We start from the raw sequence: 26,518 nt of genomic DNA, 5'->3' as shown, positions 1-26,518 counted from the left end.
GTCGATCAAAAAATTGTTGCCATTCGCTTAATAAGAAAATCGATCATAAATGTCTAACGGCTGTTAAAACATTTGCGAAAATCACGAGGATGACTGATAAGAATTGCTCAATGGGTGCGCAAGTGTAGGTTCTCTGTTTCTATCGATTTACTTTCTTAATGATTCTTAATAATTGCTTCCGACACAGGTGCCGATTGCCTGCGATTGTGCCTTTCTGGTTAACATTGTTTACGTTTCTCGTTCTCCCCATACATGTATATCTGCTGTCCTAACTTTTACAATTATCCAAAATATCATGTCTGTTAACCAGTTCTCAGTGCCCCAGATAAGCTGCGTATCTGCGTCTTTCAGAAATACAATATCATGAGTATTGAAAACGCAACCAATTTGACTTTTACGCAAATTCGTCAAATTAACGATACAACACTTCGATTAAAAATGCTTTGCTCATTTTAGGTATTTTCTCTTTGGAATTATTATCGTAACGCAGTGACGCTTACATTCAGCAAGCTCAGCAAACGGTCATAGTTATTCAAACGCTATGCGTTTTTAATCTGACCTAATTCGTCGCTCATTGTGCATGTATTTGTAAAGCGTCTGTACTTTCAGTTTCTATTGCGATGCGAAATAAAAATAGCTAAGAGAGGTCGAAAGACGTCCGAGATAGTTGCGCCAATATATCAGCCGATCGCAAACTTTTTCGAATCAAGAAAGCAAGAGCCAATAAGTGCCGAATCATTCGTTTTATCGATTTTGTTAGAAACTGTGTATACAGCAGTTGAGTTGACATCCAAAAAACATGATGGAAAGTCTGTGACTTAACAAACCTGTCAAAAGTATAAAAAGGCATGTCATTGGTTAGAAATTGTCGACAGTTTTTGAAGTTTATATCATGGACAGTTTCAAGGATTAAAGATATTACGAAACATCAGTTTATTAAAATTTATGATGATAGTTTACAGTTCTATTGAATCAATACAAGTGTGCAGCGTCAACGGAAGTAAATCAGCAATTATTTTAAGGTATGCATTTTTATTACTCATTTCACTCTATATGAAGAATGGAATCACCCTATTTTTCAAAATCAATGGTTGAAAATCCTATTTCCCAAATAATTATCTGGGGCACTGAGTTCTCGAGGACTTTTCTCAATTTCAATGTAAATTATTTTTCACCGAGGCCAATTAGCTTGTTCAAAGCTAACAACATGTTAAATGTGAGTTGTGTCTGAATAACAAGTTGTTTAATTTTTCATAATTGAAATGTTTACAATTTACTATTTCTTGAATAACTTGGCAGTGCATAATTAAGTTCTGGGATGTTATTTTCAGCTCTGAACGGCGAAAAAATTGCATAATAATTACATTGATGAGTATAATGAGTTACCTTTCATCTGTCCTTCCATTTAAATGTCCCTAAAGCAGACTTCCCAAACTTTGCAGAAAGAGTTTAGGCATTGTATTACACACTCATTTTAACCATGGCATGCTATTGTACAACATGTCTTGACGGAAATAATTTCGATAAAAAATATTTGCAGGAAATAATTTTTCCATTGCGAATCGTTTGTATCGTTTTATCTTTATTCTGAAATGCCCCTCTTAAGAATAATGTCATGTATAGCTGGTTTAGAATTAAGGATGATGAAATGTCCTAACAGCATTTTGTCATGTCATTTACTGTACTTCTTAACCTACATGTATTTGAATATTCAGTCCCCATATAACTACGCCCATATGTTGTGGACATTTTCATACAAGAATACAAACAGGAATATGTATTGGAGTTTGTTGTTTAAATTGACAGTCAATCGGAGGGTAACAGGTTTGTTTTTAACCAGAAGTGAGGAACTAAACGCAATTTGCAGGGAAAAAAAATATCTCTTTATATCACTTAAGTATATTTGCATCACAGGAGCTCATGTGTCGTGAGGTTGAGGAAACTAGTGTTGAATCTAAAACTTTAGCATCATGGACTCAAATGTGAGAAGCCAAGTCAGACACCGCAAAATGTAAAATAATCTGTCAGATGTTTGGTCTGACAGGCTACGAAATTCTGTCAGACTGAAGGATAATTTCTGGATTCCACTTATTAGCATACCTGATAATAGTATATTTATGTTTTTAGCATATAGAATGTCAAAGCACAGATTAATTCTTAAATTTTAATGTATTTTTCTTCAATTAATAGCATAAGTTTTAACCCCAATATTCAGAATTCACTTAAAGTCTTTATAGCATAGAACATTCTCAGAATGCCAAGAAAATATGCTTTAAATCTGCAAATATATGCTCAAATGCAAATGCAAATACCTTAGAATACAATTCCATTTGATAAATAGTTATCTTAAACATCAATCATATACAATGTTGAACTTTAAATTTTACTTTGACGATCAATTATTAACAGATTTGACTTATTGTATGCCCCCAGTTGCTATATTTATGCTAAAATGTGTGTTCCTGTTAATAGCATATTACTGTTATTAGCATAATTTCTGCTGACATGGTATGCTAAGAACAGGAATCCACTGTAGCAACATATTAATCAGGAATTATGGTTTGAATCCGTGAACTATTATTTTTAATGGGGAAAGAAAATCTCCATGGCGCGTTTTCAAAAATTCCTTATCAAGCTTGGTAAAAGAACACACAGAATAGCAAATTTATTACAGCGCCAACTTTTGGGTAAAATGATTGAATTTTTTTATATTCCGTAAAGACAAATGCCGCATCATATCCTATGGGTGATTTAAAAAATAATGAAGCCCAAATAAAACATGCATTTATTTTCTTACCATTAAGCATGTTTGAGTTCTTTTTCTATCTTACAGAAGTGTTTCCATGTGATTAACTTAAATGTGAAAATTCTTCTCAATAACTTGCTTCATTAACAAAATATATTGAAAAATATCCTTAAAATTGCCCCAAGTGTACTGGTTTTGCGTGACATTTTATGTAAAAGGCAATTTTCAATTCTATACTTCAATAAAACGTTCAGAAATATTAGGTATTGCCATCATTTAATGAATATAAAAATGCATATGCTTTAAGAAAAATAAAACAATGCTTCTTACTTAGGTTGATATCTCTTGTAGCAAGTGTTCAAAGCAATGATGTTCTTGTCAATTTGGTGCCACAATTTTCAACACTCTTCACGTATATTAAGAGGTGGCATCATAAAGTGCTTCAATATTTATAGGCAAAAGTGTCCTTTTAACCTGTCACATGTTTTTTCTACACATTTGTACAGGTATTTATACAATTATTTGTTCATGTAAATTTTGAACAGCTGAATACTAAATGTGGTCAGAATTTGTCCCTGTCCCAAGTGTACATTTTGCAAGAAAGTTATTTTAAATTTTTCATAAGATAGAATTTTCAAGGTTTTACATCATTTTCTTCAAACCATTAATGCTTATCACTAGATGTACTGAAAATTTGATGCCAAAACCTTGTGAACTTTTTTTGCAAGACAAAAATCGCATTGTCCCAAGTTTACGAAATTTTTATCATGTTTGATGGACAGGTGATAGCTTTTAAAAAATAAACAAAGGCACTAATTTTCTGGAAAGAAGTACACAGAAGGGCGTAATCTCCAACAGAAAAAGGTGTTTTTTTCACTCTAGGGGTGAACTACTCTTATTATATGGGTATGTCTCCATATTTTGTCTTCAGAAGAAAAATATAAGCATATAAATGATAATGTGTGGGAAGTATATTTGACTTTACCATAACATAATTACAAAAATACATTTCCTCTTCTCAAATTAATGTCAATTTTTATCAAAATGTTTCTCCAATAATCTTCAATGTTAGCCTGAAGTTGGTTATTAAATGTTGTACATGTACACTTTGGACACAAAATGAATGTTTTTCTTATAAATCTCCAGAAAGTGAAAACAAACTTACATTATATCAGAATTAATGATTAAATTTCGATTAAATAAAGCATTCAAAAGCAACTGAAAAAAAAAGCCAAAATAAAAGTTGAACATGGTCAAATGTCAAATATGATGGATGATAAAGTCTTTCAGACACTTATAATTAAACCACGCAGACTGTCACCCTTGTGGTACAATTCCTACACATCTAAACTAAAAACCATGTTAAAACCTTCCATAAACAACGGTACAGCATTTATTATTATTTCATTTATTTTTAATGACACATTACCAAAATATATAGAGGATATATTGTATTACAGAGGAAGGTCAAGTAAGAGGACATCGTGTTTAATGTATAAAGTATAAAAAGAACAAGGTCTAATTTATAAAGAACAAGGTCCAATATATAGAGAATATAATGTTTAATATATAGAGAGCAAGGTCTAAATATAGAACAGTGAATTATATGTGTCTTGTTCTGAGAAAACTTGGCTTAATTCATGTGCGAAAAGTCTCGTCCCTGATTAGCCTGTGCATACTGTTTTTATGGTATTTTTAGTTTGAAGGAAGTCCCTTCTTACCGAAAATCAAGTTTAAGCGGAATGTGTCGTCCCTGATAAGCCGGTGCGGACTGCACAGGCTAATCTGGGACGACACTTTACGCACATGAATTTAGACCAGTTTTATCAGAACAAGACACATATTATAGAAAACGAGGTCAAATATTATAAAAAAAATATAAACATGTATTTTGTATACAGAACCATGTTCAATATTTAGAGAAAAGCGTCCAATATATAGAGAAAACAATATTAGATCAACTTCAAGTATAGAGAGCAATGTCTTATATAGAGATATCAAATTCCAACATATAGAAGAGGCATAATGTCTTATATTTAAAGATCAAGGTCAATGCCATAGAGAACAATGTTTAATATGTAGAGAACATCATTTGATATTTAGAGAACAAGGTATGCTATCCATTTGTATAGAGAACAATGCCCAGCATATAGATCTCCAGCATATAGAGAGAAATGTCAAATATATCTTTATTATATAGAACAAGATAAATTATGAAACCAAAGTCAAATATATACAACTATGTGAAATATATTGAAAACCAGGTTAAATGTATCTACAATTTGTGAAATATATGTGTTTTTTATGGGCAATACAGATCTATGACACACTGCATAATTATGGAGATTCCTTGTGCCTCTGATATCCCATCGGTAATAAACATACTAAGGGCCACAAAAATACCTCAAATGAAATACATATAAAAGTTATGCTATTTTTCTTCAGATTTTCATCCATTTTGAAAATGTCCCAAGTGTACAGATTTGGCCTAAAATCAACTAATCTTCTCATATGGATATACGGATAATCTCAAATTTGCATGGCCCCATTACCAGCCCTGGGGTGCCCCGCCCACATTGGCCACGCCCACATAGACCACGCCCACCCAAATTTCCCTTTTACTATAATTTCTTCATTTCTACACCGATTCACTTCAAATTGATACTGAACCTCTCTTATGACATTATGGTTAATCTCAACTATGCATGGCCCCATCACCAACCCTGGGGCACCCCGCCCACATAGGCCACGCCCACCCAAAATTGCCTTTTACTATAATTTCTTCATTTCCTACACCGATTCACATCTAATTGATACCGAACTTCTCTTATGACAATACGTTCAATCTCAAATATGCATAGCCCCATTACCAACCCTGGGGCACCCCTGGGTTAAACATGCGGCATGGGGATACACGTCGGCCTCTGCAGCGCCATTTCTAGTTAATATTTTTGAAATCACCCATATTTGTGTAAAGTTTGGAGAAAAATCAAGAAAAACATATTTTAACAATGAAATACATTTAAGTTGTTTGATGATATTTTCATGTATTTCAACGTTTTCAATGTCCAGATAAATACCCTATTTGTACCCATTGAAAACCTTTAAAACTTTAATTTTGCATTGTTATTTTGTGTTGGGCTTGAAGAAAAAAGATTGATCTGTATGCAAATGTTTACATTATATCGCACAATAATAACAATTTCCAATTTATCGACAGTGGTGACCGGGTTTATCATTATTATATGATAATTAGTGCTTGTGATCATATTTCAGATGCCCAGGGGCCTTTATGGTTGGGTTAGGAAGGGGTGCTCCCTCCCTTCCTTAATTGATTTTTAGCTCCACTAGCCAAAGGCCAGCGGGGCTTATGTCATGGTTCTGTGTCCGTCATGCGTGCGTCCGTCCATCCGTGCCTGCGTGCGTCCGTCCGTGCATTAACTTTTCCTTTAAACATCTTCTTCTCCTCAACTACTGGTTCAATTCTGATGAAATTTCTCAGTAATGTTCCTTGGGTGAACCTCTTTCAAATTTGTTCAAATTATGCGCCTGGGGTCAAATTTGACCCTGCTCTGGGTTTCAAAATTGAACATATGCTTATATAAGGCCTATTTTGTGAAATCTTTCAAAATCTTCTCATCCATAACCATCGGGCATAGGGCTATAAAATTTGGTATGTAGAGACATCTAATAGTCCTCTACCAAATTTGTTCAAATTATGCCCCTGGGTTCAAATTTGAAACTGCCCCGGGGGTCACAAAATTTAACATATGCTTATATAGGGTCTATTTTGTGAAAACTTTACAAATCTTTTTGTCAGTAACCATTGGGCCATTTGGTATGTAGTGACATCTTATAGTCCTCTACCAAGTTTGCTCAAATTATGTCCCTGGGGTCAAGTTTGAGCCTGCCCCGAGGGTCACAAAATTGAACATATGCTTATATAAGGCCTATTTTGTGTAAATATTAACTTGTAATGACCACCAACACTTTAAAAATAATAGGCTATATATAAATTTAAGCTTGCTTTCTTAGTTCATTCTTATTTAGTATTGTGTCCTTTCTCTCACACTTATGTGTTTCAAATAATGTGTTAATAGATTCACATATATATATATGTTTGAAAACTGATTACCAAAACAACTTGGTACAGATAAAGTACCGCTTAAATTTATAGGCACATGATTTTTGTTGATTTTTACCAACAAAATATTTGTTGCAGCCAGTTCATGTGTCAACGAGCGCAAATTGTGAAAGATGGCTTGGAAAAATTCAGTTCAGAGTTTAAAGCGCCACCTTGCAACAAACAGCGCCATGGAAACAGCTGTGGAGTGTTTGCATTGATGGTAACAAATTAGCGTTATATTTTTATATAGGAGTCACTTTGTTGTACTGTCGGTCGGTCTGTCGGTCTGTCCCGAAATTTCATCCGATCTTCACCAAACTTGGTCACAAGTTGTATCTTGATGATATTTAGGCCAAGTTTGAATATGGGTCATGCTGGGTCAAAAACTAGGTCACGGGGTCACTTAGTGTGTTTTGAACCGAAAGTTTGTCCGGACCACAACTATGTCATTTATCGTTAGATTTTAAAATAACTTGGTACATTTGTTTACCATCATGGAACGGTGTGTTGCGTGAAAAAAGTACGTCGATATCTCTAAGATCAAGGTCACACTTGGAGTTCAAGGGTCAAATACTTCGCCTTGTCCGGGCCATAACTTTATCATTTATTGTGAGATTTTAAAATCATTTGACAATTTTGTTCACCATCATGTGACGGTGTGTCGCGCGAAAGAATTACTTCAATATCTTGAAGGTCAAGGTCACACTTTGAGTTCAAAGATTAAAAATGGCCATAAATGAGCTTGTCTGGGCAATAACTATGTCATTCATTGTGAGATTTTAAAATCATTTGGCATATTTGTTCACCATCATCGGACGGTGTGTCGCGCGAAAGAATTACGTCGATAACACCAAGTTCAAGGTCACACTTTGAGTTCAAAGGTAAAAACAGGCCATAAATGAGCTTGTCCAAGCCATAACTATGTTGTTCATTGTGAGATTTTAAAATCATTTGGCACATTTGTTCACCATTATTGGACGGTGTGTCGCGCAAAAGAATTACGTCTATATCTGCAACATCAAGGTCACACTGTGAGTTTAAAGGTCAAAATTGGCCATAAATGATCTTGTCCGGGCCATAACTATGTCATTTTTTGTGAGATTTTAAAAATACATGGTACATTTGTTCACAGTCATTGGACAATGTGTCATGCGAAAGAATTATGTCGATAACTCCAAGGTCAAGGTCACACTTGGAGTTCAAAAAGTAAAAAAAATGGCCATACATTTGGACTGCATGTCATGCTAAAGAATTCAAGAGTTCAAAGGTCGAAATGGCCATAAATGATTATGGCATTATCATTCTTAAAAATCGCCATAAATTTGATTCTCTTGTTTTCTGAAGACAGCATGCAAAATTATCTGTGTCAATGCGGCACGTGGGGGTATTTGTCACGTCTGTGACAAAGCTCTAGTTTGCTTAGTTAAGATCTGCATTAACTTTTATTCAACAAAAAATGGGAGAATGTAGAATATAATCATCGTACCTTTCTGTTGGTGCATTGGTTTTTAGAGCCTTGCATTTTCTTTTATTTTATAAAGGACATGATATTTCATATGTTATATCATAACCTGAGGATCAAACTGTGTTATAGAGTCCCACTTTTGTCAAATAACCCTGAAAAAAGGTTAAACAAGAAGATTACTCATATTCTAATTTATTAATGTGTCATATAATGAAAAAAAGCATTCTCTTTGCTCAATTATCTTATTTTGTATGAAAAGTTGTTTTTCAGTGTCTTAATGTGATTGTATATTTATTATGCATAAAACATGAATACTTTTCACTGTCAAACTATCGTTCTTGCAATTTTATTTTCAGAAATAGTATTTTTTGTGAACACTTAATCTAGTGAATATATGCTTTTCTTATTGCACACAAATGATGTTGTTTTTTAAGTTAAGTATGAATGACTTTTACTTTATTTCCAGACTGCAAAATGTTTGGTCATGAAAAAGCATCCCACAATGTTGCGACAGGCCCATGATTCAGTTTATCAAGACAAGTCGTGAGACGCAGACTTCTGATTCATGAAATGCGGCAAACATATCTGTGCGACTCGATCACTCCACTGTAAAGACCCGCACGGCATTAAAATGGATATTATCAATATGTGTTGTTGCTCGAAAATATGTTTTTGTAGCAGGAAGTGCTTTGGGCTCGATTAATCTGAGAACTCAACAAAATATTAATAAAATCCTTCTGTGCCTTTTAGTTCTGAAAACAGAAGTAGCCAGTTGTATTACACATCTCCTAAACAAGTTCAGCACAATAATTTAAGGTTTTATAATCCTAAGTTTTTATAACATCTTAATATCCACACAAAAATATTGATGATTGTGGTGCTCATATTGCAAAACCACCTGTTTGGCAAAAATAATGCAGATGGTTAGATTATGATAAGTGCAAGAAAAAAAGAATAGCTCTGGAGATAATAATTGATATGATAATCATTGCTTGACAGAAACACAATAGACCTAGATATTTATTTATGTAGTGGTGTATTTTTCAATGAGTGCCTTAAGATTCCAAAAACATATTGACTGAAAATAAAGTATCCCGAGGGCGTAAATGACTTATCATTTCATGTTCATGAACCGGTTTTAAAATACTTTGTAGACTTATCTGCTAGGCTGTGAGGACTTTAAGACCACCTGATAAACTTCAACTTTATTTGCCCTAGTTCAGTAACCGACTAAAGATATGCTAACATAATACTGATGACTGATGAGTCTGTTTTGTCTTATATTCTCATTGCTACTTAAAATATTAAGTCTATTTCAACGTTTAGACTAATAATAGGCAAATTCGTTGAATTGATATCCCCCGCCAAATAAATTTTGATTATTGATGGGTGCAGAACTAACAGAAAAGTTTATTTGAAGGGTTGTACCCTTATCTCACTTATTTAAAAGTAACAACATAAAAAAACAATTGGCAATAACTCTTATTTATGAAAGTGTAGGGTTATAGATTTTGTGCATGACACCTCTCCTCATTGATATCTTAACATCCATTACATTTCATCTTTAAATCGTGTATAGTATCTGTGATATAGTCCTGTAAAGTAACATCAGACATGTACATATGTACTAGGGTTATGTTTCTTGTGCATGGCACTTATTCTCATTGACAATTATACACCCACAAAATTTCATGTTGAAATCTTGTATTTATAGTTTCTGAGATAAAGCCCTGAAAAGTTACATCATACAAAACAGCTAAGGGCAATAACTCTTATTTCAGAAAGTGAAGGGTTGTGGTTCTTATGCATGGTTCTATAAATGAGATATAGCCCTGAAAAGTTACATCATAAAATAACAATAACAAGAAAGGGCAATAACCGTTATGTAAGAAAGTAAACGGTATGGTTCTTGTGCATTGATAATAATACACCCATGAAGTTTCATGTTAAAATCTTGTATTGTATCTGAGATATAGCTCAAGTTACATCATACAAAAACAACAAAGCGCAATAACTCTTATTTCAGAAAGCGACGGGTTATGGTTCTTGTGCATGGCACCTCTCCTCAGCTATATTTATACACCCATAAAGTTTCATGTTGCAAACTTATATTGAGTGTCTGAGATAAAGCACTGAAAAGTTTGTGAGTGCCTGCGGTGACAGACAGACCAACGGTACGTTTAAGTATATTTAGCGTACCCGGGGTACATTAAAGTATACTTAAGAGTACACGGGGTACTTTAAAGCATTACCCGAGCCGAACCGACAATGACCAATCGATCCTATTGACATATTAAATAAATGATGATAGTGGTAACTATGATTGTGTGAAATATAATACAATAGTTTTCCTGAATTGAGTGTACATGTGAATTAGCTAAAATAATGATAAAAACACCGATTGGGATTATACATTTCTGGAACTGAATTTGGTTCATAATCAGTTTTTAACTTTTTAAAGCTGAAATAATATATAAAATATATATATATATATATAAATAAATAAATAAATAAATAAATAATATATATATATATATATATATATATATATATATATATATATATATATATATATATATATATATATATATATATATAATCTGACTATATTTCTTAAATCAATGTTATATCTTTGTATAAAAAAACTGCAACACTCATGACTGTAAATTAGGCATTACCATATTTCTTTACAACGTAATGCATGTACATCATCGATATATATATAACATTTAAAACGAAAATCGTTTTTAAATTCAAATGTTTGCATGGTGTTAGAACTACTGTTTTGATATCTTTGTTGTGAACAATGTGTTTAGGTTCAACGTCCGAAAAAAAGATGTCCGAAAATAACTGCAAGCTGTTAAAACGCGATATTAAGTTGAATTGAAACAACAATGCGTTAAATATTATTTTTCATCAATCTGACATTTTTCACGGCGACTGATCGGAGCAATATCACGGGGGATACTGTGAAAATCGTCAGATCTCACGATCTGACAATATTGACGCTACACCGGTCTATTTCGTTTCCGCAGAGATAGCTAATGTCGTCCGTTTGTAAGCTCAAATTTGATTGGCTGACGGAACCCGTGGCTTATTCTAAAAATAAATGCTGCTCGAGCAGCATATTGGTGCGCCATATTCTGCCACCTTTTGATCGTAGTAGAAGCGGCGTCTATGTGTGAACGGGGGTTAGCCTAGACATTATCAAGGTAAACATTCTGACCAGGTTTTACTTGGAAATTTTTCATAAATGTTGCATCTAGAATGATAACAATATATTCACAAGATAAGACATGCTGACCCAATTTTGGACGCAAATGACCCAGAATAGAAATTGTATATTATCAAAATATACCTTAAATGACAAAGCTTCCTCAAGATTGAGTTATTAATGTGGTCCCTTGAGTAAAATTATTATTATATTTCGTCTTCTTCTTCTAATCATTCTTCTTTTTTTATATAATTATTATAATAATAATAATAATTATTATTATTATTATTATTAATTATTATTAGTATTATTATTATTATGATTATTATTATTATTATTACAGTAGACTTATTATTATTTATTTTGTTTATATTATTTTTATCATCATCATTATTACTGAAGAAATTAATGACTGATCCTTACACATTGATAGTAAACATTTTCCTAATTGTGAAAGCAAAATAGAAATATTGCACTTATTTGTAACCGCATTGCATAATTTTCTTTAAAATTCTGTTACACAATGGTTATCTTATGATTTATATTTATGATCTGTGTCCTATTTGTTTCTTCATGCTTGACGTGCAATTTACACACACACAATCTAATTCATTTTAGCGGCACGTTATAATTTACATAATTGAACAAAAGAATCAAAGTAAGTAAGATTATATTGGTATGTGTACTACTGTTCAGCAGTTTAACAGCGTTTTCTATTAACCTGGGTCCGGTTTTATGAAAAACTACAAAACCCGACTGTAGTCGGTTGACTGTGTGGTCGACCGACGCTCGTCGGCCGCCAACTGACCATTCGTCGCGTTCAAGGAGCAAGTTGCCGCGACTGTGGTCGCACGAGGGTGTGGCCAGTCGACTGCTGTCGTGGTAGTCGCTATTTTTAGGAAAATTACCACTTCCGCCATGAACTTCCGACGGCGAAAATACACGCGAAAAAGGGAAGACGAAGACAGCAACGATTCGAGTCAGTGCCATTCGTGGTCCAAATAAGAGATATTTATCCTTTTAGAGCTTGTTATCGAGAACAAAAACCTGCTGGAGGGAATGCACCGGCCATTGGTGACCGAGGAAAACAAGCGGAAAAAGTGGCAGGAGTTTGTGTCAGCCATAAACGCGTGTGGGGTGGCGTTGAGGACAGCAGACACATGTAAAAAAGCTACGGGACATAATAGGAATGCACTGGACTGACCACTCGTCGCATTCAAGGTACCAACAGGAAACTCCCAGACAGTCTGAGACGGTACCAAGACCGCATTGACACCTGCAGGAGACTCCCAGACAGTCTTCAATGGTGCAAGACGGTTTCCCAGACCGGCGGATCACCAGTAGGAGACTCCCAGACAGTCTGCGACGGTGCTAAGACCGTCTGGGATCCAGCAGAATACTCAAAGACGGTCAGCGACGGTCCCAATACCGTCTCGGCACCGGCAGGAGACTTTCAGACAGTATTTGACGTTACCAGACAGTTTCTCAGACCGGAGGGGCACCTGCAGCAGACCGGAGGGGCACCTGCAGGAGACTCACAGACAGTCTTTAACAGTGCCAGACAGTCTCTCACTCCGTCGAATACTGTTTGGAAATCTCATGCAGGTGCCCAGACGGTCTTTGCATCTTCGCAGACTGTCTGGGGGTCTCCTGCAGGTGCCCCGACGGTTTGAGAGACTGTCTGACACCGTCTGGGAGTCTCCTGCAGGTGCCCGGATGGTCTTGACACCGTCGCAGACTGTCTGGTAGTCTATTGCAGGTGCCCAGACGTAATTGGCAACATCGCAGACTAACTGGGAGTTTTCTCTGCAGCTGCCTAGACGGTCTTAGGCACCGTCGCAGACTTCTTAGAATCCCTGCAGGTACCCCACCGGTCTGGAAGACTGTATGGGAGTCTCCGGCTGGTGCCCAGACAGTCTTGGCATCGTTTCAGACTGTCTGAGAGTCTCTTGAAGGTGCCCCGACGGTCTGTGAGAATTTTTGGCACCGTCTGGGAGACTCCTGCATGTGCCCTGACGGTCTTGGCACCGTCGCAGACGGTCTGGGAGTCTCCTGCTTTTGCCCCGACGGCCTGGTATATTGTCTGGCACCGTGTGAGAGTCTCCTGCCGGCGCCCATGCGGTCTTTCCACCGTCACAGACTGTCAGGGAGTGTCCTGCAGGTGACCGGACGGTCTTGGAGACCGTATGGCACCGTCTGGGAGTCTCCTGCAAGTACCAAGACGGTCTTGGCATCGTCGCCGACTGTCTGAGGGTCTCTTGCAGGTGCCTCGGAGGTCTGGGAGACTGTCTTGCACAGTCAGGAATTCTCCTGCAGGTGCCCAGACGGTCTTGGCACCATCGTAGACTGTCTGGGTGTGTCCTGCAGGTGCGTCTCCGGTCTTGGAAACTGGCATCGTCGCAGACTGTCTGGTAGTCTCCTGCAGGTGCCTCGTCGGTCATTAAGATGGTATTGGCACCGTCGCTGACTGTCTTGGAGTCTCCGGCAGGTGCCCAGCTGGTCTGGGAGACCATCTGAAACCGTCGTAGACTGTCTGGAATTATCCTACATGTGCCCAGACGAGCAGTCGTGGTGTGAGGGTTTGACCGCGGTCGCTCGATAGTATGTCGAACAACGCGCGGTCGACTGACGATCTTCGCTTTCTATTAAACCCGGTTATCGCCGCACGACGATTATTCGCTGGTACAACCAAAGTCGCCGACCATGGTCGCTCTCATTAAACCGGACCCTGAACACGCCTCCCAAACACAGTCAAATATGCATAGGACCTAATGACTTAACCCATTTATGCCTAGTGGACTCCCAACCTTCTAAATTGGATCAATTTATTTCCAATAAAAGGGATGTCTAGTATATTTATTTCTATATTTAGCAATTTTCTTACAGAAGTTCCTTTAAGCAAACAGCGCAGACCCAGATGAGACGCCGCATCATGCGGCCTCTCATCTGGGTCTACGCTGTTTGCCAAGGCCTTTTTGCTAGACGCGGGGCATAAATGGGTTAATTATGCATCGGACCTGATGACTTAAGGCCTAGAAACTTTATGCGTGGGTTCACATACCGCACTGTCCAAACATTTTTAGGCCGTAACTTTACGATTATAGTTATGTAAGTAAAAGATACATAAATGTATCGAACGTCTATCAGCTTGAGCGTCATTAACTCAGTCGGTAGGTTAAGGCCTGCAGATGCTTCGCGATCTCAGTTTGAGGAGCATATTGGACGGAAAGACACTGACACACAAACTTAACACAATGTTTCTGAAATTGTCTTAAGTTCACTTGTTCACATTGTAATTGGAATATTCATACTCGGCTTATATATTATAACTAATATTCATCAAAATGTAGCCTTAAATGCTGAATATGTTCCAAATACAAACAAGCTTCATACAATTTGACGTAGTGACCTATTTTTAAGATGCACATGACCCGGATGATAATTTGGCCAATATACGTTCAAGACAAACATTCTTGCCAAGTTTTAAATAGATTGAGATCAGACTTATGTGCTCTTGAGTAATGACAAGGCATTTTAAGATTTGATTGGGTGACTTTGTGTTTGGATGCTTACGGTCGAGATTTAATAATTATGGGCTGTGCTCTGTGAAAATGGTGTGTACTGCTGTCCACACAGGCTAATCTTGGACGAAACTTTCCGCTTGTATGGTAATTTTACAGAAAGTCTCTTCTTAGCAAAATTCCAGTTTAGAAGGAAAGTGTCGTTCCTGACTAGCCGGTGAAGACTGCGCAGACTATTTGGGACGGCCCTTTACACAATTGCATAAAACCTCTTTTCACATAGCACGGCTTTTATATATTGTCAATATAAATATTTGACCAAGATTTATCATGATTGAGTCATAAATGTGGCCTCTATAGTGTCTTTTCTAAGAGTTGATCGGGTAACCTAGGTTGTAGTCATACGTGACTCAGATAGGAAGTCAGCCTTAATACTTTATATTAACATTCTGAGAAAGTTTTCCAAGATTTGATGAAAACTTTGGCCTCTATCGCGATAAAGAGCTAAACATAGTGATCACAATAGTTCACCGTGAGCACTTCATGCTCAGTTTAGCTAAAATTTGCTAAAATTTTGGTTTGAAATCTAAAAACATAACATGCACGTCAAGTGCAATCAATACACAACTATTCATTATCTTAATATATTACATACTATCAGACTAAACGACTATTTCGAGAAACCTATTATAATTATAACCGTTGTTCGTATAATTGGTGAATCGCTACTTAAGTCGGATATGGGACATCTATAAAATAATGATAACGACTTGACTATTGTATTGACTTTGTTAATTTACGTGAATATGTTATTTTCTCCGACTCTAGCTGAAGTGTATTGAAGTTTCTGCCCTCGTTTTTATTTTTTATACGAACACACTGCGCACGTCAACTCGCGTCCACTGACGTACGGTGGACACTTCAGCGGATTACAACTGCTTTCCACGACGTAGAAATAGGCGCCGTCTTCATTGCCACCGCTGCTGCAATTGGCCGGCTCAGCGTCGCTGTCAACGCAGACAAAATTCTTGTTGGACGGGCTGGTGTAACGCTCAGCCATCAGATAACCGGCGTACTCAAGCGTCCAACCAGTGTAGCAGGCGTTCCTGCCGGGAACCATCAACACGTTGCTGGTGGATACGCAACACACTGCGCATGGGACCTCGTGTTCATGCAGATGATTAAATACGGGAGAAACTGATGGGTGGGTCTCATATTCGGTGCCGTATATTATTCCTGGAGTTTTGACGGCCCCACAAGGGTTCCGCCGGAAGGCAGAGGTAGTTAGCGCCGCTCCTGATGTGCCCGTGATAAGAGCCAGCGGTAAAGCCTTCATACAATAGCGCTGCGATGGTGGGGCAGGATATCCGGCCCCATCTGACGTACGTTGTACCGGAAGTTCCACTGTGTTCCTGCGCTTTACGAATAGCATCAGTGAGTTGATTCAGCTTTTCAGATAGTTCTGTAAAAATATTTGTTTATCATACATTATATTTATTATCAATAAGAATTAATAGTGCTAGCTATTAGAGTACAAGAGCGAAGTCTGGTCTAGATTAAAGCGTTTATTTTGTTACGGAAAATGCATTCCAGCAGCGTCAGATACTGCAATTAATTCTTTACTCATACACGCGTTTAGTGTGTATTCGTCAAATCAAGGTCGTGTTTTTATCAACACTATTGATGCATCAGGCACACTTATAGTAGACTACTACTTGAATATTCATAAAAATCAAGTCATTTATATTAATAGTTTCATCACATTATAAATGTAAGGGAAACACACTAAGATAATAATTATTGATGCCACTTAATAATCGTGTGCCTCTTGAACTTTTTTGTTGAATTTCATAACATACAGATGGTAATAACCTTTCAACTCCTTGCCGCTTTGAAGATTCTCTGTCAAGCACTGTTGAAGCTTCTTATCCAAACTTTCAATGTGTATCTCCGCGCGGATCATTTTATCCAATAATTGTTCCTCGTAATGGAATTTCGAGCATGCCGGTTTTGCGCGCGGAACCGGATGTACCGCCATTTTGAATAAGGAACATCACACTCAGGATCCATGGACATGCCCGAATCATTTTCGAAAATCTTAAAGTTAACTGCAAACAAATAAAATGACATGATCCTTATGCATTTAACATATAGAGTTTACACAATGCAATTTTTAAAAATTTGCATAATATGGAATCAATATTTAATTCCATACTAACTACCTTAAATTTAGATACATTTAATGATTATATTTAATTAAAGTATCACGCATTTTAGCAATCGACACTTTATAAATATACAATTCAAAACAGAAAAAGAAATAAACGTAATAACACTTACTTATTTATTGAGATATTATATGTAAATGCAAAGAATTCCAAACATTATTTTACCAGAGACAATTAAAAAAATCACTACAGTTCTTAAAACTGAATTTTACTACCGCTTATATTGAAAGTTTAAATTGAAGTGGCCGAGAAACTTTTACGGACCGGTAGTTTGTTAAACATAAGATATTAGAAGGACAAACATACCAACCGACCGAGCGATACCAATATACTGTCTGCGTGCGTATAACAAACTGTTTAAAAGTAAAACCAACATACACTGGCTATAGGGATATTCATTTTTTGACTATTTAATTATTAAAATGATTCTATGCATATAATTGCAAACAATAAGCGTTAACTTAAATTGAACGATAGTTTAAAGGGACTGTCCAACAGTCAAAAGCGTTGTTCGACGCGAATCGATATTTTTGGGGAACTACGAGTATTAATTATATAGCTAAAAAATACCTCCGCATTGGGCGTGAGTGTGGATGGTCGAGTGGAAATGTCGGGAGACATTTTACTCCAAAACTCCATGACTCTAGGGGTCAGTGGTTCGAGCCCTGTGGAGGTTAACGTTTTTTCTTCTTTTTTTTAAATCGTATTCTTATTTTTTACTGGAGTTTTTAGTTCAAATGTTTAAATTTAGCAATATAAAGCATTTAAAGGAGTAATGACAAGCTTTAATACATACCAAAAGCTGCTGGACGGCCCCTGTAACGTACATATCGAGATAAAAGAGGTTGGTACATGAAAGTATATTTCATAAAAGTAAATGAACCGCGTTCTGAGAAAACTGGACATAATGCATGTGTGTAAAGTGTCATCCCAGATTAGACTGTGCAGTCCGCACACATATTCCATCTTAACTTGATTTTCGGTCCTTGAAACTAACAATACCATAAAAGCGGAAAGTGTCGTCCGTGATTAGCCTGTGTGGACTGCACAGGCTAATTTGGGACGACACTTTACGCAAAAGCATTATGCCCAGTTTTCTCACAACATGACTCAAATGTATAAGGGTATACACTGATACCGATTTAGTTTTATTGTTTGAAAAACTAGTTGTGAAGTTATTATTTAAATAAGACTTTTTCATGCTAATAATAAAAAACTTTATGTTGAAAAACAAATGCATTCATTTTAAATGTGTTCATTTAAATATTTAATCAGTATTTACCTTGTTTTACAACTAAACACTCGATGTAATATTATAAAAAAATACACCTTTAAGTTTAATCCTTCTACTTCACGTACCTAACATTAAAAGACCAAACAGTGTCAAATCACAAGCCAAAATCTGGATTGACCAAGAAGTTGGGTTAACCATAAGTTCACTCATAAGCCATCCCGTATCAGGTAATTCAGCTCATGTTAAAGTCGATCATCCAGACAGCCGTCACATTTGTCCATTATTGTAAAAATTGGCATCTGAGTTGTATGAAGGAGAGTTAAGAATCTGATATACGAGACGCCGGATATTGTTGTTTATTTTCTTACAGGACCCGTCTGGGTCCTGTCTGGGTTCATTTGCACGGATTGCGTAACGTCTTGGAAGCGTTGTTAGTTACTTGGAGAATTACATGGACTTGGAGGTTTTGCATTAACAGACTAATTTACAGAATTATATTAACTTTGAAACGTTATGTTAACAACTGAATACAGAACAAAGAACTATTCATCGAGTTTAGTTATATATGTGTCGCTACGGCACATTGGTTTCCAGTAACATCTAAACAAATAAGGTAGGTGGATCGACTTAATAAGTTTTTGTTGTGTTCATTTACTGAACGTAAGCCGTTTTAGACTTTAACAATAATATTCTCCATGTCAGAAATCTGCCTTCCATCGTCGGATACCCACGGCTGCTGATTACATCCATCGTCGGATACCCACGGCTGCTGATTTCATCCATCGTCGGATACCCATGGCTGCTGATCACGCTCCGCTCATCTATCTAGGAATGGAGAGTAACGTAATGAATAGTCCGGGGTGTCTGACGATGTATGTCAGCCTTCCAAATCTTTTTTAAACACTTGTTTCTGGTAACACTGTTTTGCAGACTTCATTTCGCGAGTAGGATTAAATGAAGTCAAAATAAGCAAATTCGTTGAATTGATATCCCCCGCCAATATGCTTCTGGGGTGTACTGCATGTGCGTAAAGTGTTGTCCCAGATAAGCCTATGCAGTCCTCACAGGCTTATCATGGACGAAACGTTTCTCTTGTATGGTAATTTTTGTTTACAGAAAGTCTCTTCTTAGCAAAAATCCAGTTTAGAAGGAAATTGTCGTTCCGTTCTAGCCTGTGCAGACTGCACAGCCTTATCTGGGACGGTACTTTACGCAATGCATACAACCTCCTTTCCACAGAGCACGGCTTTTATATACAGTTTGTATTATCAATATCAACGTTTTGACCAAGATTTATCAAGATTGAGTAATACATGTTGCCTCTTTAGTGTATTTTCTAAGCGTTGATCGAGTAACCTAGTTTGAAGGTTATACGTGACTCAGATAGGAAGTCAGCCTTAATACTTTATAGTAACGTTCTAAGAAAGTTTTTCCAAGATTTAATTAACAACTCTGACCTCTAGCGCGATAAAAAGCTACACGCGGTGATCACAATAGCTCACCATGAGCACTTCCTGATCAGTTTAGCTTAAACGTTTATGGCAGAACACCAAAATTGGCATTTGAGGGGAACAGTTTTTTGAGGCCAGCTTAGTGTGAAAGTCTTGTTCAGTCGCATCACTGTTTTAAATGTCAACGCATTTTACTGTGAAACGAACGTTGAAATAAACAAGAAGCGAATCATGCTAGACGGTATATTTACGCTTTAAACTTGAATGAAGTGTGGTTAAACAGACCCACAGATAAACCAGATTGCATGATATGTTACACGAATGAAATTAAAATTGCGCAAATTTTTTACTTTAAACGCACAAAGGCATTATGTATGAAATGTATTGTGCAACATGACAGCACTAATTGTATTAGTTTTTTTTAAATATTATTTCAGTACCATTTGTACATAAAACATTTACAGAGTAATCCATCTTCCATGGTGCATGTTTTAGTGGTTGCCCACATGCTATTGTTTTCGAATCTAGATGTTTGTTACTTTAGTTTTAGTAAAAATTTCTAAACCTCCGCGCATCAAATCATAATTATACTTCTTCGTCCTCCTGCTTAGATTAAATCGACAGTCGAATTGCATGACGTTAATTTAAATGGCATTTATTTAATTTACAAACATGTAGATTCGAAAACAATAGCATGTGGGCAACCACTAAAACATGCACCATGGAAGATGGATCACTCTGTAAGCTTTATTGTTATATGTGTTTATGTTGTTTTGTATTGTGCTGTTTTGTGCTGTTTTGTACTGTTTTGGCAATAGGTCACTTGCCTTAAATAAAGGACCAACTAATTGTTTATAATAAGAATTCAATACTGCTCCAACAGCGGGAGTTTCACTTCTTTATATTTTACTTAACTGTCTTGCATTTATTAAAACATGAAAAAAAGACTTCTTAATCGTAGCTTGATATTATTTAAGACGACAAATCTGGACAAGTACACTCCTGTTTTGCAAATACACACATATTAATTGGAAGACATACTTTAGAAGTACAATACTAGTTTACTTTATATTAAACGCTAAGAGTGTTTTCAGATATATTACATTTTCGTGTCAAAATGTCTGTGTGCTTTACATGTCACTGGTTTATCAATTGCTGACAATGAATGAACGAGACATCGGAGCCTTTCCGTGTCTGCATCCTACATCTACAGAAACATTTTCAAATTTAATCGTCGATGCGGGCGATGCAATAAATACATGAAGACAGTCAGAAGAAATGCTGGGCAGCTTTTTCGAGCAAAAATTTGTTTTCGGTCAATAAAAGCTTGTCACTATTGCAAATAAGGATTTATTGATACTATTTAAATTGTGAACAGGGCCAACATTATTTTTTAAACGAGAAATGTTAACACCTTTTTGAAAAGATACATATTTTGCACAACTCCAGAGGGGATAAGCCCGTGTCAAACAAGATACAGCTGCTGTATTTTGATTTTTTGATAAAAAAAAGCGTTCAACATTCACACACCAGATAAATAAACAACACTTCAATCAACGGATATTGAGTTTGTCCCTTTTACACATATTTTGTCATAATTACATTTTGTTAATATTTATTGAAATAGAAAAGGTTAACTGAGATGGATCGTACTTGATACAACTTGATTTATTTTAACCCATAAATGTATCAGCGATCATTCAAAGCTAGCTGCTACGCTATATGGTAATACAGTACACATATAAATGAGGTCAATAGTTGGTTTAAAATCAAAATAAAATACATATTCGTAAAATGCAGTCAATACGCTACAATTCGTAATGCAATTATTCTACATACTATCGGACTAAACGACTTTTTCGAGAAATCTATTATAAATATAACCATTGTTCCATGTAAATAGTTAATCGTTACTTTAGCAATATATGAGACAACCATAAAATAATGAAACGACTTTACTATTGTATTGACTTATTTTACGTTAATATGTTATTATCTCCGACTTCAGCTGAAATGTATTGAAGTTTATGCCATCGTTTCTACTCTTTATACGAACACACGTCAACTCGCGACCACTGACGTACGGTGGACACTTCAGCGGATTGAAACTACTCTCCACGACGTAAAGAAAGGCGCCGTCTTCATTGCCACCGCTGCTGCAGTTGGTCACCTCAGCGTCGCCGTCAACGCAGACGAAAGTCTTGTTGGACGCGTGGTTGTGACGCTCCGCCATCAGGTACCCGGCGTACTCAAGCGTCAAACCATTGTAGCAGGCGTTTCTGCCGGGAACCATCAACACGTTGCTGGTGGATACGCGACACACCGCGCACGGGACCTCGTGATCGTGAAGATGCCGAAATACGGGAGAATCCGAAGTCTGATATTCGGTACCGTATATTATTCCTGGAGTTTTGAAGGCGTCGTCATAAACGCCCACAAGGGTTCCGCCGGAAGGCAGAGGTAGTTTGCGCCGCTTCCGGTGTGCACATGGTTAGAGCCAGCGGTAAAGCCTTCGTACACTAGCGCTGCAATGGTGGGGCAGGATTTCCGGCCCTATCTGACATACGTTGTACCGGAAGTTCCACTGTGTTCCTGCGCTTTACGAATAGCATCAGTGAGTTGATTCAGCTTTTCAGATAGTTCTGTAAAAAATATATATTTATCATACATTATATTAATTATCAATAAGAATTAATAATGCTAGCTATTTGAGGACAAGAAGGAAGTCTGGCCTAGATTAAAGTGTTTATTCTGTGACGGAAAATGCATTCCATCAGCGTCAGATATTGCAACAAATTCTTTACTCATACACGCGTTTAGTGTGTATTCGTCAAATCAAGGTCGTGTTTTTATCAACACTATTGATGCATCATGCACGCTTATAGTAGACTGCTATTTGAATATTTGTAAAAATCAAGTCATTTATATTAATAGTTTCAGCACAATATAAATGTACGTGATACACACTAAGATAATAATTATTGTTGCCACTAAATAATCGTGTGCGTATTGAACTTTGTTTGTGAATTTCATAACATACAGATGGTAATAACCTTTCAATTCCTTGTCGCTTTGAAGATTCTCTGCCAAGCACTGTTGAAGCTTTTTATCTACACTTTCAACGTGTATCTCCGCGCGGATCATTTTCTCCAATAATTGTTCCTCGTAATGGAATTTCGAGCATGCCGGTTCGCGCGCGGAATCGGATGTACCGCCATTTTGAATAAGGAACATCACACTCAGGATCCATGGACATGCCCGAATCATTTTCGAAAATCTTAAAGTTAAATGCAAAAACATTAAATAACATGATCTTCATGCATATAGGATATAGAGATTACACAAAGCAATCTTTTAAAATTTGTATAATATGGAATCAATATTTAATTCCATATTAACTACCTTAATATGTGCGATAACAAATTTAGTTACCTTTAATGATTATATTTTATTTAAGTATCACGCATTTTAACAATCGACACTTTATAAATATACACAGAAAAAGAAATAAACGTTACAAACTTCTTATATATTAAGATATTGTATGTTAATGTACAGAATTCAAAACATTTTTTACCAGAGTCAATTAAAAAACACCACAGTCTTAAAAACTGAATTTTACAATGCTGACATTCAAAGTTTAAATTGAATTGACCGAGAAACATTTACGGACCGGTATTTCGTTAAACATAACACGTTGAGGACAAACATACCGACCAACCGAGCGATACCAATGTATCCACTGTCTGCGTGTTTATAACAAACTGTTTAAAAGTCAAACCAACATACGCTGACTCAAGTACGGTGGCATAGAGGCGACATTCACTCCTCTTTTTTTTAAATTGCACTCCTCTTTTTTTATCTCGTGGCCACGACTTAGTAACTCGTGGCCACGAGTTAGCTATGTCGTGGTCACGAGACAGAAAAAAGAGGAGTGCAAAACTAAATAAAAGAGGAGTGCAATTAAAAAAAGAGCGGTGCAGTAAATAAAGGAAGGGTGCATCAAACAAAAGAGAAGAGAATTTCGAGATCTCGAGATCCCGACTTAGCTGACTCGTGGCCACGAGTTAGTCAGCCAATCGAATATTATCTTGTTCCCTCAAATTAATCAGCAAATGAAAACGTCCTAAAGGCAAGGCTCTGATATAACATAACATACTACTATTAGTACTACTATTACTACTACTACTGCTGCTGTTGTTGTTTCTGCTGCTACAACAACTACTACTACTACTACTACTACTACTACTACTACTACTACTACTACTACTACTACTACTACTACTACTACTACTACTACTACTACTACTACTACTACTACTACTACTACTACTACTACTACTACTACTACTACTACTACTACTTCTACAACTACAATTACTACTACTACTACTACTACTACAACAACTACTACTTCTACAACTACTACGACTACCAATTCGAAACGACGACGACGGACGACGACGGACAACCAACGGCGCCCAATGACCGACCGACGAACGATGGACGACGACCAACGGAAGACCAAGGAACGACTGGAAAGACGACCGACGGACGACCGATTTTTGGACGAGGGACGACCGACTGACGACCGACGGACTACGCCGGATTGACGGACGACCGGAGGACGGACGATGGACGACCGCCGGACGCCGCCGGATGGACAACCGACGGACGACCGATTGGCCACGACCGGAGGACGGACGATGGACGACCGATGGACGGACGAGGGACGTACGGGGGACGACCGACATACGATCGACGGACGACTCCGAATGAACGACCGATGGACGGACAAGGGGCGACCGATGAACGACCGACAGACGACGCCGGATGGACGACCGACGGACGACCGGAGGACGGACGACCGACGGACGATCAACGGATGGACGACCGACGGTCTACCGACGGACGCCCGACGGACGACCGACGGACGATCGGCGGACCACCGACGGACGACCGACGGACCACGACCGGAGGACGGACGATAGGACGACCGATGGACGGACGATAGACGACCGACATACGACCGACGGACGACTCCGAATGGACTTCCGATTGACGGACAAGGGACGACCGATGGATGACCAACGGACGACCGACAGACGACCGACAGACGACGCCGGATAGACGACCGACGGACGAATGGAGGACGGACGACCGACGGACGGACGACTGACGGTCTACCGACGGACGACCGACGGACGACCGGCGGACCACCGACGGACGACCGACGGACCACGACCGGAGGACGACCGACGGACCACGACCGGAGGACGGTCGATGTACGACCGATGGACGACCGACGGACGACCGACCGACGACCGACTGACGACTGGACGACGGCCGACGGACTACGCCGACGACGTCGACTACTACGACGACTACTACTACTACTACTACTACTACTACTACTACTACTACTTCTACTACTACTACTAGCAATAGTAGTAGTAGTAGAAGTAGGATGAGGAGGAGGAGGAGGAGCAGTAGCAGCAGTATCGATTGCAGTAATAGTAGTAATAGTAGTAGTAGTAGTAGAAGTAGTAGTTGTAGTAGTAGTAGTAGTAGTAGTAGTAGTAGTAGTAGTAGTAGTAGTAGTAGTAGTAGTAGTAGTAGTAGTAGTAGTAGTAGTAGTAGTAGTAGTAGTAGTAGTAGAAGCAGCAATAACAACAACAGCAGCAGTAGTAGTATTAATAGTAGGTAGTACTAATAGAAGTATGTTATGTTATATAAGAGCCTTATCCATTAGGACGTTTTCATTGGCTGATTAATTTGAGGGAACAAGATAGTGTTTGATTGGCAATCGTGATACATCGGCTATCTCGGATTCCTCCGTAAGATAGGCCTCGTGGCTAACGGTCGCCATATTGCGTTGTATTACTACTTTACTACCCAAAAGGTTGTCAGTCTATTGTTATGAGGCTGTATACGATGCGCGTTGAACAAGCGCCAAACTTTTTACCGAAACTTTGATATTAAGAGCACTATTAACGCTCATTTGTGTTGCATTTTGACCTATTATCCATGTGATTTACTTTTCCATTATTATTTAATCACCCTATCATCTAATTTTTAAGATGAAATTACGGTGTTTACAAAACCAACCAAACCGAAAGTGAAACTGGATGTATTACGTTTCGCGATGTAAACATTAAATATTTGTTCAGTTTGAGGAAGCGAATCGATAATAGACGTTGAAATATGTATGCAATACAGACTATCATTGCCGAGTGTAGTACTGGCTAAAAAATACCTTTTATGACAGGTCATGTATAGAACGTTAATCAAATAGTGACCATAAATCACTACAAATGTCTGTGTTGTTCATTAATATAAGTAATGCACGTTTCTGATCTAATTGCCTGTATCTAGTTGTAATTACCATGATATTGATAAAATTAAACGTTTTTAACATAAATTAACATTACATGTTTTATTTTTATCATTTAGGGAATATATAATTGTATCAATACATCATTAAATATTCTAAAAATCATCTAAATTATCATGATTATTTTAAAGTAGAATTT

At 37.4% G+C, this 26,518-nt stretch overlaps 1 protein-coding gene across 7 annotated transcripts in view; it reads right to left on the bottom strand.

Annotated features, from left to right (window-relative positions):
- The window catches only part of LOC127841625 (short-chain collagen C4-like), a 139,694-nt gene that overhangs the window by 31,669 nt on the left and 81,507 nt on the right, over positions 1-26,518 (bottom strand). The window contains exon 2 of one of the 7 annotated variants that reach the window (XM_052370600.1): positions 23,039-23,262. The exons of 3 other annotated variants lie outside the window; for them this stretch is intronic. In XM_052370600.1, the coding sequence (XP_052226560.1) occupies positions 23,039-23,252 (214 nt within the window). In that variant the 5' untranslated portion in view covers positions 23,253-23,262. Of the gene's footprint in view, positions 1-16,944; positions 17,075-17,099; positions 17,173-18,659; positions 18,708-23,038; positions 23,263-26,518 lie in introns of those variants that run through there. 3 more of the 7 variants (XM_052370593.1, XM_052370599.1, XM_052370601.1) reach the window with 3 other exon arrangements.

Source organism: Dreissena polymorpha, chromosome 8 (genome assembly GCF_020536995.1).
Source record: "Dreissena polymorpha isolate Duluth1 chromosome 8, UMN_Dpol_1.0, whole genome shotgun sequence".
NCBI classification, from domain to species: domain Eukaryota; kingdom Metazoa; phylum Mollusca; class Bivalvia; order Myida; family Dreissenidae; genus Dreissena; species Dreissena polymorpha.
This window is presented reverse-complemented; position numbering and strand designations above follow the sequence as displayed.